At 41.3% G+C, this 15000-nt stretch overlaps 1 protein-coding gene across 1 annotated transcript in view; it reads right to left on the reverse strand.

Annotated features, from left to right (window-relative positions):
• The window catches only part of LOC138041074 (uncharacterized), an 8233-nt gene extending 3470 nt beyond the window's left edge, over positions 1-4763 (reverse strand). The window contains exons 1-2 of the mRNA XM_068886845.1: positions 3932-4763; positions 1-256 (exon numbers count right to left, since the gene is read on the reverse strand). The exon at positions 1-256 is cut by the window's left edge and continues 44 nt beyond it. Of these exons, the coding sequence (XP_068742946.1) occupies positions 1-256; positions 3932-4601 (926 nt within the window). The 5' untranslated portion in view covers positions 4602-4763. The remainder of the gene's footprint in view (positions 257-3931) is intronic.
• Positions 4764-15000: the final 10237 nt, after the last annotated feature.

Raw genomic sequence — 15000 nt, forward strand, 5'->3', positions numbered from 1 at the left:
AGAAAGAGATAAATAAGAAATATATTCACAGTTGCATGGTAAGTAAGACACCCTGCTGAGGCTTGTTGGTATATGCATATGGCACCAAATAGGACACTTGCTCCGTAAGTGAACCAGTGCAGCACAAACCACACACTATACGCTGACACGGTGTTGAAAACTACTTTGCACAAATCTTCATGGATTCTTATGATGTCATCAAGAGGACCATTTTGAATATTTTGAATGAGTCTAAAGGTATCCTGTGCAAACGTACCTAGAAATTTGAGAGAATCAACAGAGAAGTGAGTCTCTTTAAGAATGAGATAGAGAGAGCAAGCAATTTCCCATTTGTATCAATCCAACTATTTTGCATGCACCCTCACTGCGTATGGAATGGTGCGTACATCTGAATAGATTTAACTCACAAGCAAGTATCAGCTTGCCGATCTACCATATCACTCCCTCCTGCTGGGATTTCTAAGGAAACCAGATTGTCCCAGCGTTCACGTTTTTCTCAATTTTCTCCGACCCTCCTTAGTTTATAAGTAAAGGTTTTCTTAAGCAATTTGAAGTAAAAACTAAAGGTTAAAGCGCGCAACGTTTCGACCGAACTTCGGTCATTAAAAGGCTAAAAGTGAAGATAAAAATTTTTGCATAAATATAAATATAAAACAAAGAAGTAAACGTATGTACGGCATGAAAATGTAAAAAAGGGGTGTTAAAAAACATGCAAGAATAACATAATTAAAAATGATTTTGATCTTCACTTTTAGCTTGATAATGGCCGAAGTTCGATCGAAACGTCGCGCGCTTCCCCCTTAGTTTCCAAGGGAAAAGCCCTGGAACTAGTTTGAACAAGGTTGTTAGACCTTGTTAAGCCACTCGTCGCTACTGAGCTACACGGCCAGAATATATTTTCCTCGCTATATATAAACAACGTTAAGACAACTCTTCTGAGCATGGAGCCACTTTGGGCCCACACCTATTCCCGGTTTATTCTCTTGAAAAGCTGAAAGACCAACCATCTTAATAGGTTGTCAAAGTCAAAGCTTATGGCTCCTGCTATGCATGTTTTGATTTCAAACTGACCCCTTCGCTTGGTTATCTAATTTGGTAAGAGGTCCAGATGTTGAGTGGAAGGTCGCGAATTCAAACCCCAGACCGGACCACAAACCAGGGTCTCAAAATGAGTGGTAAGATCATGCGGCCTTTGCTCAACATCTGGTTCAGTTCTGATGATTGCATCATTAGACAGTAATGTTAAGTCGTTGGCCTCTTTTCCTAGGCTAGTACAGCCTCCATATGCAAAAATTGACAGGGATGTGAAAGAACGCACCCACTGATCGCAAAGAATATGGAACCACGTTCTTGTGGGAAGGCCTAGCATATATCTGAGGGCGTGTCCTGTTGGGACTATTCTCTTTATTCCGATTCCGGTTTAGGGTCAACAGAATAAGAGGAATAAGATTTCAAGAGGAACCAAAAGATCACGTATTCTGAAAACTGAAAACGAAATATTTTTGGCCGAGATGACCTGAGACCAGGGCGCAGAAGAGTAGAATAGTCTGGACCTCAACCGCAATTAAACCATAGTTAATAGAGGGGAATGGTTTGGAAGCTCGGCAAACAAAGGAGCAAACAAAGATGCCGAGATTTAGGTTGGAAAGTCCACGACCGTGCACAATCTTTTGTGTTGCGCTCATACACTGTGCATGAATTACGTAACCAACACGTTTCTATTGGTTAGTTCCTCAGTACGGAGTAAACAACTATTGTGTTTTGTGCACGGTCAAGGCCAAAAAAGAGAACAAAAACCTACAACAAAGAAATTTGTCGGGTTTCATAACCATTCCCCTCTATTAACTATGATTAAACAAAAGATTTGATGATGAAAATTACCGGTAAAATCATATTTAACAGATAACAAGAATATTAATGTTCAAGTTCAAGTTCAAAGTCCCTAAAGGCTAGGTGAAGAGTTTTGCACTCTCCCTTTCTTAGGCATTGTCTTAAGAAAAGACAGTCAGACCCCAGATAGTCAGACCATTACGACTAGTGTATACGTAAAACCGACTAATACTGGTCTATTGTTACATTATAATAGTCATGTTGATAATCGTTACAAGAAATCCACAATTATTACGATGCTAGACGGAGCTTTCAAGTTATCATCTAACTAGTCATTATTTCACGAAGAGTGTATCCGCTTCAAGACCTTATTCCTACAGTTGGCATATCCTGAACACCTTCTTCCCTGTATGATCTCCAATTTATTACCTCCAAACAAACACCAGTACCTCCGCGCAAATCTACACCTGACCTGCAATCAGTACGAATTGTTCTACCTTTCAACATCGACATCAAACATTGACTTATGCCCAGTCTTCATTTCTCGAAAAGTTGGAGATCTCAAACATAGAGAAATCAAGCCCTCGTTGATCAACGAACAATCAGTAGTTTATAAATTTGAATGTGGCTGATGTGATGCCAGCTATGTTGGTTACAGGCGTCGACATCTTTACCAACGAGTCAATGAGCATAAAAGATCTGGATCAATATTCAATCACAGCCAAAGTCAAAAGCAATCAAGAACAATAACATCTTATATGTTTCGCATTCTTAAGAAATGCTCCTGCAAATTTGATTGTGTTCTATACGAGATGTTCCTCATTCGCGAGCACAAACCGTGTCTAAATATTCAAAGTGACTCGATAAAAGCAAAACTATTCACCTAGCCTTTAGGAACTTTGAACTTGAACTCGAACATTAATATTCTTGTTATCTGTTATATATTACATTTTGACCTGATGATGGTGTCGTGAGCACCCCAAAACGTTGTCTTAAATATGATTTTACCCGTAATTTTCATCATCAAATCGATAACATTATCATGCCTGATAAACATAAGATACTAAGAAAATTAAAGTCTGTTAAAGATGGACTCAATTATCGAAAATGCACTACACGCTCTAACAGGGGACGTATACAAAACATGGACCCCAGGTCCATGGACCACCACTGTGGACCCGGTCCATCGACCCATTCATGGACCCGGTCCATGTGCTACCCCTGTGGACCACCCCTCTTTTTGTACAGTTTCAAGCAGAAAAATCTTTAGACGAGAAAGAGAAATCATCCTGGCACTTATTTGGACAATTTAAAGAATAATTATTGTCTCTTACAGACACATGAAAAATTCGGGAGGCTTCATCAACGGGATTCTAACCCATGACCTCTACGATGCCGGTACAATGCTCTACCAACTGAATTATATGAAGCCATTCAGTCGGGAGCAAGTCATGTTTCGAATACATTGTCCTCTTGGGGCCTTAGAATGCCTTTTCGGCGTGGCCTGCCTTATGCCACGCTGGTAGGTCTGGACTCAGCCGACTGGTTGGCTCAGTTCGTTGAGCATCGGACTACTGTGCGGGAGATCAAAACCCCGGCCGGACCAACGCTCAGGGTCTTTAAATAACTAAGGAGAAAATGACATCTGCAAATGGTTAGACTCCCTAGTCTTCTCGGATAAGGACCATAAACCGTAGATTCCTGTAACGACCGAAGAAATATTTCGTCATTTGTTTTTTCTTAATGAACCGCGTAGGGTTGCGTGAGATCTTCGTGCATAGGCGAGGATTTCGTGTACATATCATGAAGGAGCATGTAGGTATATGTGCAAAAGCAGTCTGGCAAAGGTCCACACAAAGTGTTGTTCCTTGACCCTGAAAAGCCACTAGAGGAGTGGTCAACTTCATATTAGGTGGTGTAGGTGTGTTACAATCACTTCTCTCTTTCGTCTAAAGATTTTTCTGCTTGTAACTGTACAAAATAAGGGGTGGTCCAAAGGTTCATAAAGGGGTCCATGGACCGGGTCCACATGGGTGGTACATGGACCTACGGTCCATGTTTTGTATACGTCCCTCTAACAGGCAACACTTATGAAACTTACCAAGTGCAAGACAATTGATTGCGAAGATGAGACACGTGCTCACTGACGCCAAATGAGCGAGAATTATGGTTACCACTCCTGATGCCATGAAACTGGTATTGATTAATATTAATGGGGAATATAACATTACTGAGATTGAAACCGTGCACATAAAAAAGGCAACGATAAACAACAAGTAGACGTCCGTAATGTAAACATCCACCATAGACTGTGATGGAGATACCAAAGCCGAGTCTTTTCGTTTGGCTGCTATGAAAGAACCCACGAAAACAACATATGAGATGACAGCGGCCGCACACGTAACGCAAGTGAATATTAGCGAAGCTTCAGAGTCAGCATCCTGTGGAACTGTTTGCTCCGTCTTGTTAACGGCACACAAGGGGAAATTCTTTGAAACCAACAAGAAAACAGCTTGATAGAGACAGGTGACAATGAATACAACGCGAAGGATGTAGTTCCATGCCTGGTGTCCCCATAATCCAAACAAACAGAAGAAAACCTTGAAACCAAACCAGGCAAGCCTTGTGCATTTGTTTGGATTTCGTGTCTCTCGGCCAACCCGGAAGTGTTCATAGATGGTTCCTATGGGATGAAGAAGTCGTTTCATTTCATGAAGAGCTTCATCTCCTCTATTATTATAAAGGTCTTCTTGTATTTTTCCTTCTTCCATCTTTCAGTGTTAGCGCTATAATTCTCTAATCGTTCACTCAATATGTATCTTGAATAAAAGCAAACACGTAACACCTCTTCTCATACATGCAGACACAACAACACGTCGTTTTCGCTTTCCTATGGGTGATACCCGCTGAAAGTGCGCCAAATTGCGCGGGCATCACCCACAGTAAAATGTGATAATAATGCCTATCGAGGGAAGAGGAAATCGGAAGGTAAAGAATGAATGACATTTGTATTCTAATCTACAGTGTATTACAGGATGACATAGGTAAATATAGACAGTCTATGCAGTATATACACACATTCCAATGGGAAATTAATCCCCGACGAACAGTATATCTCCACAACACTTGAATTGAAATATATTTGCCAAGTTAGCTATCAGAATTAGCTTAAATAAATATATTTTAACATATTGGAGGGATCTATTCCTAAAATGTTTCACAGAACCCAGCTTGCAGCGTTTTTAGCTCACAGTTTCCGGTCAGAATTCTGTAAATCCGTTTTTTCGTCCAGTTGTCCCCTGGCCGAGTTATGACAAACAATTTTGTGCGAGAAATCGATAATTAAATTTCGCCAAATTATCATTCTTTTCAGTTCTATTACTAAGGAATGAAAATAAAATTGAAATCAGAGTGTTTTCAGCGGTTCTCTGTTGTATTTCGGATCGTAAAAGCACAGTTATTGGATCGTTATAGCTGCGGGAGTCGCGTACTATAGTACGTTATTCACCGGGCAGTTTTATGACGGGCAAATTTGTGGGAGAAATCGAAAATAAAATTTGGCCAAACTGGCATTCATTAAAGTTCCCCTACTGAGGAATGAGCATAAAATTGAAATCAGATCGTTTTTGGCGGTTCTCTGGCGTATTTTGGATCGTAATAGCACTTTAATTGTATCGCTAGGGCTGGAGTGGCGTACAATGGTACGTTATTGACCGGGCAGTTTTATGATGGGCAAATTTTTGGGAGAAATCGAAAAACCAAACATTCTGTGCACGCATAATGTTATTTATGTCGAGCCATGACGGTCAAGCATTAATCCGTAAGCCTGGTATGTGTCGAGTATCACACCTGGAAATAGAGGGGGCGTTCCCTAGAGGATAAAAGATATTTCTCTCAAACAATTCGCCCTTCTTCCCTTGGCCCTCGTACCGTCGGTATCTCGCGAAGAAAACATTTTTTCCTACACTAGTTCCAAGAACGTTCAGGCAAGTACCTGTTTTTATTTTGGACTATTTAGTTCCCTCTTTCGCCCTTAGTTTACAACACTGTTTCCCAGGCGGTCATATGTCGGCAACACGTGTTTTGATACTTGGCCATTCCTTTATTCGCCGTTTACGCGAATATTTAGGGCGGAATGCTGCTCTCGATGCTAACTTGAATATTCTCGAAGACATAGAGTTAAAATGGCACGGGGTCGGGGGAAGAACAGTCCTTAAGACTGTTCAATTTGATCTTTCTGTGGTTGCACGGTTCAAGCCTGACATAGTTATCTTACAGCTAGGAACTAACGACTTAAGCCATCTTTCTCCGGTGATCGTTGGCTCAGCAATTGAAGACCTTACCAGGTCCCTCCATGATTCGCTTAAAGTCAAATGTGTATGTGTCTGTCAAACTATTTATCGAACGGGGGCTCCTACCTTTAACAAGAACGTAATCCTCTTAAATCAGTATTTAAAAGTAGTGCTAGAGCCCATCCCCTGTGCAATGTTCTGAAGCCATAGACGGTTTTGGAGGGCAAAAACTAATTTTATGGCCCATGATGGGATACATTTAAACGGCAATGGTCAGTACAAGCTCTATCGTAGTTTGAGGGGTGCAGTTCTACGTTGCCTACAATCGTTATAGCCGCACATTGGGCAAATTTAAGCCATGTAACAAATTTGAAACAACTTCTTATCTATACTGCCCACCTTGCCCAGGCATTTTATGGTTTTTATTTTACTGTCTTAAGATTTGCCAGTTCCCGTTTGTTTTAAGCCAAGCCGAATTGTCAGTTGTTGTTTGTTTTAACAGCCCCTGTTTGTTGTTTGCCGTTGGGTTTTACTCCCACGAGCAATGGCTGTGCTTGTTCGGTTCCTTTGAACCATGGTTGGCACGTCCAACGTTCGTGCAACGTCCTTTGTACTTTTGTATATAATTTTTCTTTTGTACATTGGTAAGAAGCTTTATTAAACTTAAACTTAAACATTTATGGCTTTGCCGATGATTTATTATATGCTTATTCCTGCCGTTTGAGTGTACAATTCTTTGACCGCCCCTTTACGAGTGGTCCAATGCACTCGGCACAGGCGGTAATGCAGTGTTTTCAGGAACTTGGCCTTTTTTTTCTTTTTCTCTTTTTCATCCGGTTACATATCATTGCTCATAAACCAGATTTAAGAAAAAACCTGTGGAACTGCCCCACCTCAACTGTGACCAAAAATTTAGGATGGAATTTCATCTTGTCATCTTATATACGACCTATTCCTTCTTATCAATTTTCTTTCGAAATCAAACAGCATTCCATAGTATTTAAACACCTAACTTGATCTGTTATCGATAAGTCATGCCTCCTAGGAAGCGTCCGGCACAGCCATCAAGGACAGGCCGCCAAACACGTTCTAAGCGAGTGGGGACATCAGAGCTGACTGCAACGGTCCCACCTCTCACTGAACAAAGTAGTACGAACCCCGGTTTGGTCTCCTTTGACGTAAACGCTCTCTCCGCCACCATATCGACGGCCATCTCGGAAGCGGTGAAAACAGCATTATCTAAGGACAGTCTCACCGAGATCTTGAGACAAAACACGTTTGAGGACAGCACGTCGATTGAAACCACATTAGCAGGCCAGTCTCAAGCCAACCTGTCTTCAGATAGCGTCACTTCAGCTGTGAGCAGCCATGTCAGTAGCCTCACCGGTGCAGGTACAAGAAATGATACTCTGCTTCTGGATCCCGACAATGTGCAAGCTAAGCAAATATTTACTAGCGTGTCAGTAAATCGTAGTTCCCGGGTGGGTTCCAAAACTAAAGCTAAAATCTGGGCTAACGAATATGTGGAATTTGGGACCTTATTAGCATCCACCCCTCAAATCGATAAGTATGCGTTATCGATGACCCCCTCCACTGGGCTATCAAAGCAGCCGCGGCTGACCCTTGAGCCGTATCATGCAACAAAGAAGGTTTCCAACATACAACATTGGGTTTCGGCGTTTAACATTTTTGTCTCGGTCTATACTGAGCGATACCAGAGTGAAACCCCGCAGTTGATGAAGTATTGCGAGGTAGTCCGTGACATTGCTTTGTCGAACGGGGATTGGCTCTGGTATGACGAACAATTTCGTTATCTGAGGCAATCTGTACCCGATAAATATCCATGGGATCAAATACATTGGGAACTTTGGTTGAGGGCCTCAGCTAAATTTCGGAGATCACAGTCGATCCCCAATAGGCCCCAAACCTCGACACGCCAGCGTTTTCGTTCGAATTTTTTTCCACGAGGCACGTGTTGGACAATTTCATGCCGGAAAACACTACCAAGGGTGTCAGTTCGAACACGTTTGCTATAAATGTGGAGCAAAGCACCCAGCAATTCAATGCTCAGTACCAACCCCTCAACAGCGGTATAGTGGAGTTAAACCAAAAGGAAACTCTACTCAAGTATCAGGCCCTTCACAGCCCACCAGTAACCCCGTAAGGGTGGACAGGCTTGAATGCCTCTTACACTGTTATGAGCAAAAGAAAAAGCATTTTCTTGTCGATGGTTTCCGTTGTGGCTTTCGTGTTAATTTTGTTGGTGATCGGCTTCCTTTTCAATCTCCTAATCTTAAAAGTGTGCTCGCCCAACCAGAAATTGCTAGAATGAAATTGCGCAAGGAATGCGACGCAGGCCAAATTGTGGGTCCTTTTAAAACTGCCCCTTTTGCGAACTTTCGTACGTCTCCCTTGGGCGTTGTACCCAAGAAAGACCCGTCTGAATTTCGTTTGATTCATCATCTATCCTATCCCAAAGGAAATTCGGTTAATGATGCTATTCCTGACTATTGTTCCTCTGTCAAATACGCATCCGTTAGTGATGCGATCACATCCATTAAAGCCACCGGGGAAGGTTGTTTTTTGGCTAAAACCGACATCAAGTCGGCTTTTCGTATTATACTAATTCATCCTGCCGGCTATTCCTTGCTGGGTATGAAGTTCGATAACTTGTATTACTTTGACCGGTGCCTCCCCATGGGTCTTTCTTCTTCATGCAACATTTTTGAAGCTTTTAGTACCGCATTGGAGTGGTTGTCTATTCATCGCCTGGGTGCCTCATCTGTTTTGCACATATTAAACGATTTTTTGTTTATTGCTGACACCAAAGACCGGTGCGAGGCCGACTTGGGCAAGTTTTTTTCTTTATGCCATCATCTAGGAGTACCTCTTGCTCCGGAAAAAACCGTAGGCCCTGACACAGTATTGCAATTTGCAGGCATTACCCTTGATTCGGTGGGAAGAGAAGCGCATCTACCTGACGAAAAGCTTCAAAAATGCCGCATGCTCTTGCACAATTTTTATAAACGTCGTACAGTGAAGCTAAAAGAACTTCAATCTTTAATAGGCTTACTAAATTTCACTTGTCGAGTTATTGTCCCGGGCTGTGCTTTTCTTCGTTGCCTGATCGATATTACCAAGGGCGTCCGACAGCCACACCACCATATTCGATTATGTAAAGGCTCGAAACAGGATCTCCTTTCGTGGATGCGGTTTTTAGACGAGTTCAACGGTAAATCATTTTTCCTCGAAGATACATGGGAAACGTCGCATACCCTTGAGCTTTATACCGATGCAGTGGGCTAAATAGGCTTCGAGGCTGTCTTTGGTAAGCACTGCTTCGGTGGCGAATGGCCGGTTACGTGGAAATCTTATGACATTGCAGTTTTAGAGTTATTTCCTATTGTCCTCACGATACAAATTTGGGGACATTTAATGGCTGATAAGTGTGTAATATTCTTTACTGATAACGCTGCCGTTGTTGACATTAGGGAGCTTACGAAACGGCGACGCCGACGACAACGACGACGCTACAAAACAATAGGTTTAGTGAGCGAAAACAATGGCTCTGCACGCTCTGCACGTGCGTTTTACGCATTCGTACATTTCTTTTCCGTCATCTCCTAAATGACGACGTGAAATGACCAAATTCAAGGTTCTGTGGAGGACGTTAGCACATGACGATGAATTTTCAGTTCTCTCTCTACGCTTCCAACTCACTCATACCAGTTTAATTCCTCGACAGTTACTACACATTTTTAACGCGGAACTATATGAAACAGTTTCGTAGTGATATGAATAACGCGAACTCGTACTTTTAAATGAACTCCTCGTAGCCGTCGTCGGCCTCGTTTCGTAAGCTCCCTATTATCAATAAGCAGACGTCCAAACATCAGAGTATTATGGTGTTGATCAGGGATTTAGTGCTAAGTTGCCTCAGACACAATAGGGCCATTTATACGGGAGAAAATAAGACGCGTCTTAGCTAAGACGCGTCTTAAATAGGACGCGAACTGTACCATTTATACGTTCGCGTCCTACATAAGACGCGAAATCTCGTATAAATGATTCGCGTGAGGTTCGCGTCTTATTTTTGATACAGCCTCATTTACATGCGAAGTTGCCATTAGCAACGCCGTTAAAAGCAATAACTTTGGTAAAGATCCAAGATGGCGCGCTGTAGCAAGAAAGAAAAGCGTGCCGTCATTTTAAGAAGGAAGAGAATTCTTAAGAGATGTTTCTCTTTTGAGAAGTCCTCTTTTCTTGTGAAGACCGTGCTGTGGAACAAAATTCAAAAACTTGACGTTGCCTTTAAAGAATATAACAGAAATCCGAGACGAGTCGGAAGAAAGCGATCGACTGATTGGTGCGATAACGAAATGACGATTTGTTGTTGTCGTCACTTATATGACAGGCATGCGCAATTACAGTTCACATCTTATTTAGGACGCGAAACCATTTATACGAGGAAGTTCACGTCTTATTTAAGACGCGGACAAAATAAGAACAGCCGAAAATTCTGTTCCAAGATAAGACGCGTCTTATGTAAGTCGCGTCTAAAATAAGACGCGAACTCTTGTTTTGTACCATTTATACGAGCAGTTCGCGTCTTAGCTAAGACGCGTCTTATTTTCTCCCGTATAAATGGCCCTAATGTATTATTTCACGCAAAATACATTCCCGGGTTTAACAATACTTGCGCCGATTACATTTCACGTTGTGAGGTAGCAAAGTTCAAGGAACTCTCACCGGATGTAGACCAGAATCTAACTACAGTGCCCGACAACCTACTGCCCAAGAGTTGGTCTCTAACTTGAGTGGCTTGTTGAGCTCAGCATTAACTAAAGGATGCCAGAGATCGTATCAACGCGCGTGGGCCGTCTTTCGTCAATTTTAGCTCAATTTTACGGGTCCCCTAACCCCACGTTGCCATTATCTCCTGTCTGTCTCCCCCTTTATACTTCATATCTTTCTTTCCGAAAATTGGCTTATTCTACGATAACTTTACATCTTTCTGCCATTTCTTACGCTCACAAACTCGGAGGATTTTGTGATCCAACCAAATCGTTTTTGATACAAAAATTATTGACAGCCTTAAGTCGTCAAAGACATTCAGATATTCGTTTGCCCATCACAAGACCAGTGTTGCATGGGCTCGTCCGGTCCCTCGAATACACTAGCTCTTCGGCTTTTCAACACACTCTATTTTCGGCCATGTTTCTTACTGCTTTTTATGGACTTTTCCGAATGGGCGAGCTTTCGACCAAGAGCACCCGTTTTGCGTGTTCAGTTTTCCAATACCGAGATCTGCAAATTTTATTGCGTGATGGCGACCCATGCACGGCTAAGATCACTATCACTGATTATAAACATAATCCTGACCACCGGCCATTTGATATCCTAATTACTCGGGATGATTCTGTCATCTTTTTCCCGGTTAAAAGCCTTCTTAAGTACTGCGAGGTGCGAGGTACTCGACCTGGCCCTCTTTTTTGTAATTCTGATCAGACACCTATTACTGTCTATCAATTTAATACCGAACTTCAGCGTTGCCTCCAATATTGCGGTTTAGACCTTAGTCGATACAAAAACCACAGTTTTCGCATCGGGGGCGCTTGTCACGCTGCCGACAAAGGTTTTTCTAATGCGCGACTTAGGGCTCTTGGTCGATGGAAATCCGGCGCCTTTGAGGTTTACCTTAGATCTGCAAGTATCAATGCCAATTGACTTAAGTTTGAAAGTCCTTCTCCTGTATTTCGTACGTCCTGACAGCTCCGTAGGTCAGACGAGGGCTGCTATGTTGCTGTCCTTTCCCGTGTGGCCACAAAAGTAGGACAGTCAGGGGCTGCTACTTTGCGGCCCACTTTTTAACTTTGCAGTATACAGCCAGTTATCAAAGTACATCGAAAATTATAAAGGACTTCCTATAATATTGCTTTTCTCATTTGTATTATTTCATAACTGGAGGTTTACTGAAGTCGGTCAGACAGGAGATGCGACTTCACTTTCCTCCTTTCATCCTTATGTCACCCTTTAAATATCGATGTTTACTTTGTCCGAGCCTTCGGCTGACGGAGCCATCGGTCAGGCGGGGGCTGCGGCTTTACTATCTTCCTTAGGTCCTTAAGTACTTTAGCTTCTTTGCTTTCTTAATTCGTTGCACGTGCTCTTAGATTTTTTATTGAAGCCGGTCAGGCAAGGGCTGCGGTTTCACGCTTGCCTGTTAAGACTACACAGGCCTGTCGCTAGCAATTTCTATATATTATTAGGCACAACATAATTCTCATAATTCTCGTGTTATCCGACTTCTTTCGCCACGCTAACTCTGCTTTTGCTTGGTGGGGCTGCCCCAATCGGTGGCATGTGGCGTCTTTTTCGCCCCACCTTTGCTGAACAATGGTAATCCTATAGACCACAATTAAGTGTCCTGGATCAAATTAAACACGCCACGTGTGGCCAAATTCATCCAATTAATGTGTTTAGCTTTATTGCGCATTCTTCAGCAAACTAGTGCGACTTCAAGCAGAGTTGGCGTTTCGTAGAGTCATGCCTCGATATAAATATAATTTGGCCAAATTGGCATTCTTTTAAGTTCTCTTACTGAGGAATGAGCATAAAATTGAAATCAGAGCGTTTTTAGTAGTTTTCTGGCGTATTTTGGATCGTAAAAGTACTTTTATTGTATCGCTATAGCTGGAGTGGTGTACTATAGTACGTTATAGTTCACCACTAAATTTTCTCCGATTCTTATTGGTTTAAATTGATCACGTGACGCGTTAGTGTTCGTCCGCGGAGAGACACTATCAGCCCATAATGCCCGTCCGAGGAAAATACCCGGATGGATAGTAGTCGTCCGCTGAAAAAACAGGTGACAGTTGTACGCTATTCTTTAGCCAATGTACGCTGCGAATTATTGACATTTGTGACAGCCTATACGCATGAATAAATATTTGATTGATCTGCATTAAGTGGGTTTTGACTGTTTTTCAACTGGCGCGCGGAAGAAAATTTAGTGGTGAACAATAAAGACAATAGAGTGTTTATGTCTCGGAACTATCGTCCTGATAGTTGCCCCTTGGAAATTTGATGTTCTTAAAACTAGCATATTAGCCCTCGAAGCTTCGCTTCTCGGGCAAATATTTGTTTTAAGAACATCAAATTTCCGCGGGGCAACTATCGGCCGATAGATCCTCGACACAAACACTCTATTGTTTAAATTATTCACCGGGCAGTTTTATGACGGGCAAATTTGTGGGAAAAATCGAAAATATAATTTGGCCAAATTGGCATTCTTTCAAGTTCCCTTACTGAGGAATGAGCATAAAATTGAAACCAGAAAGTTGTTAGCGGTTCTCTGGCGTATTTCGGATCGTAAAAGCACATTTATTGGAGGGCTATGGCGGTAGTCCCGTACTATAGTACGTTATTCACCGGGCAGTTTTATGACGGGCAAATTTGTGGGAAAAATCGAAAATGTAGTTTGGCCAAATTGGCATTGTTTTAAGTTCCCATACTGAGAAATAAGCATTAAATTGAAATCAGAGCTTTTTTAGCGGTTTTCTGGCGTATTTCGGATCGTAAAAGCACATTTAGTGGAGCGCTATGGCGGTAGTCGCGTACTATAGTACGTTATTCACCGGGCAGTTTTATGACGGGCAAATTTGTGGGAGAAATCGAAAAAAACAATTTGCCCAAACTGGCATATTTTAAGTTCTTTGACTGAGGAACGAGTATAAAATTGAAATCAGGGTGTTTTCAGCGGTTCTCTGGCGTATTTTTGATCGTAAAATCATAGTTATTGGATCGCTATGGTTGGAGTCGCGTACTATAGTAGGTTATTCACCGGGCAGTTTTATTGTGGGAGAAATCGAAAATACAATTTGGTATAATTGCCTTTCTTTCAGTTATTTGATCATGACTGTAAAATAATTAGAGTATTGAAATAAAATAAATGGTTTTGAGTTTTGATCTGTCGAAATGATGGAGATTGGACTTCTAGTTCCTTGCAGGCCTTCTCTTTTTGTAGAGTGTTATTTACCTTTTTGAGTAGTTTCTATTCGTCTCTGTGGTCCTTTTTAAAGATAATTATGTCGCGGCTTAATTACTCGTGAGATTTTGGAGGAAATCAAATACTAATGACGAGAAGTTGACTCCGCCGTTGGAAAGTTCAGTTGATTTAAATTCTTAAATACACAGCGTCTACATAAAATCCGCTTTGCTTTTGCAAATTTATCATTTCGTCATATTAATTTTTTGGGTGTTACTTATGTAATTCATGATTTTATTAATTTCAATTGTAGTTATTTGTATTCTTTAAATGCATAGCAACTTATTTGTATTTGTATTGTTTCTATTTAGTTAGAGGATTTAGTTGGGTGTCCCCTATTAACAGTGGATATTCTCCCCTGTTACACTGAATTTGACGCGTTAGTAAAGTCATTATCATCATCATCATCATCATCATCATCATCATTATTATTATTATTATTATTATTATTATTATTATTTATACTTCCTCTTTCTTCTCTCCATTTTCTTATTTCAAGTGATCTCTGTAGATTTCATGCCAAACAAACCATAGATAATTCCAACGCAAATGATTGAACTGAAAGTTCCAATGATTAAACGTTTATTCAAATGCTCTCTAAAGCAAGTCTCAAATTGATTGACGTAAAATTCTTGATTCGAAAATCTGATTGATTATTATTAGAAGTTGTCGATGTTTGATAGCTAAAGTTAGATTTTGAAGTTGAAGTTGATGGCTGATTCTTGATTATTGATGTTGATGTTGAGATTGATGTTGAAGTTGGTTTGAACTAATAACAGAATAATGAAAATGCTCTTATGAGTAAACGTGCTAATTACAGGTCAAGAATCA

The sequence above is a fragment of the Montipora capricornis genome, chromosome 3 (assembly GCF_036669925.1).
Source record: "Montipora capricornis isolate CH-2021 chromosome 3, ASM3666992v2, whole genome shotgun sequence".
Classification (NCBI taxonomy): Eukaryota; Metazoa; Cnidaria; class Anthozoa; order Scleractinia; family Acroporidae; genus Montipora; species Montipora capricornis.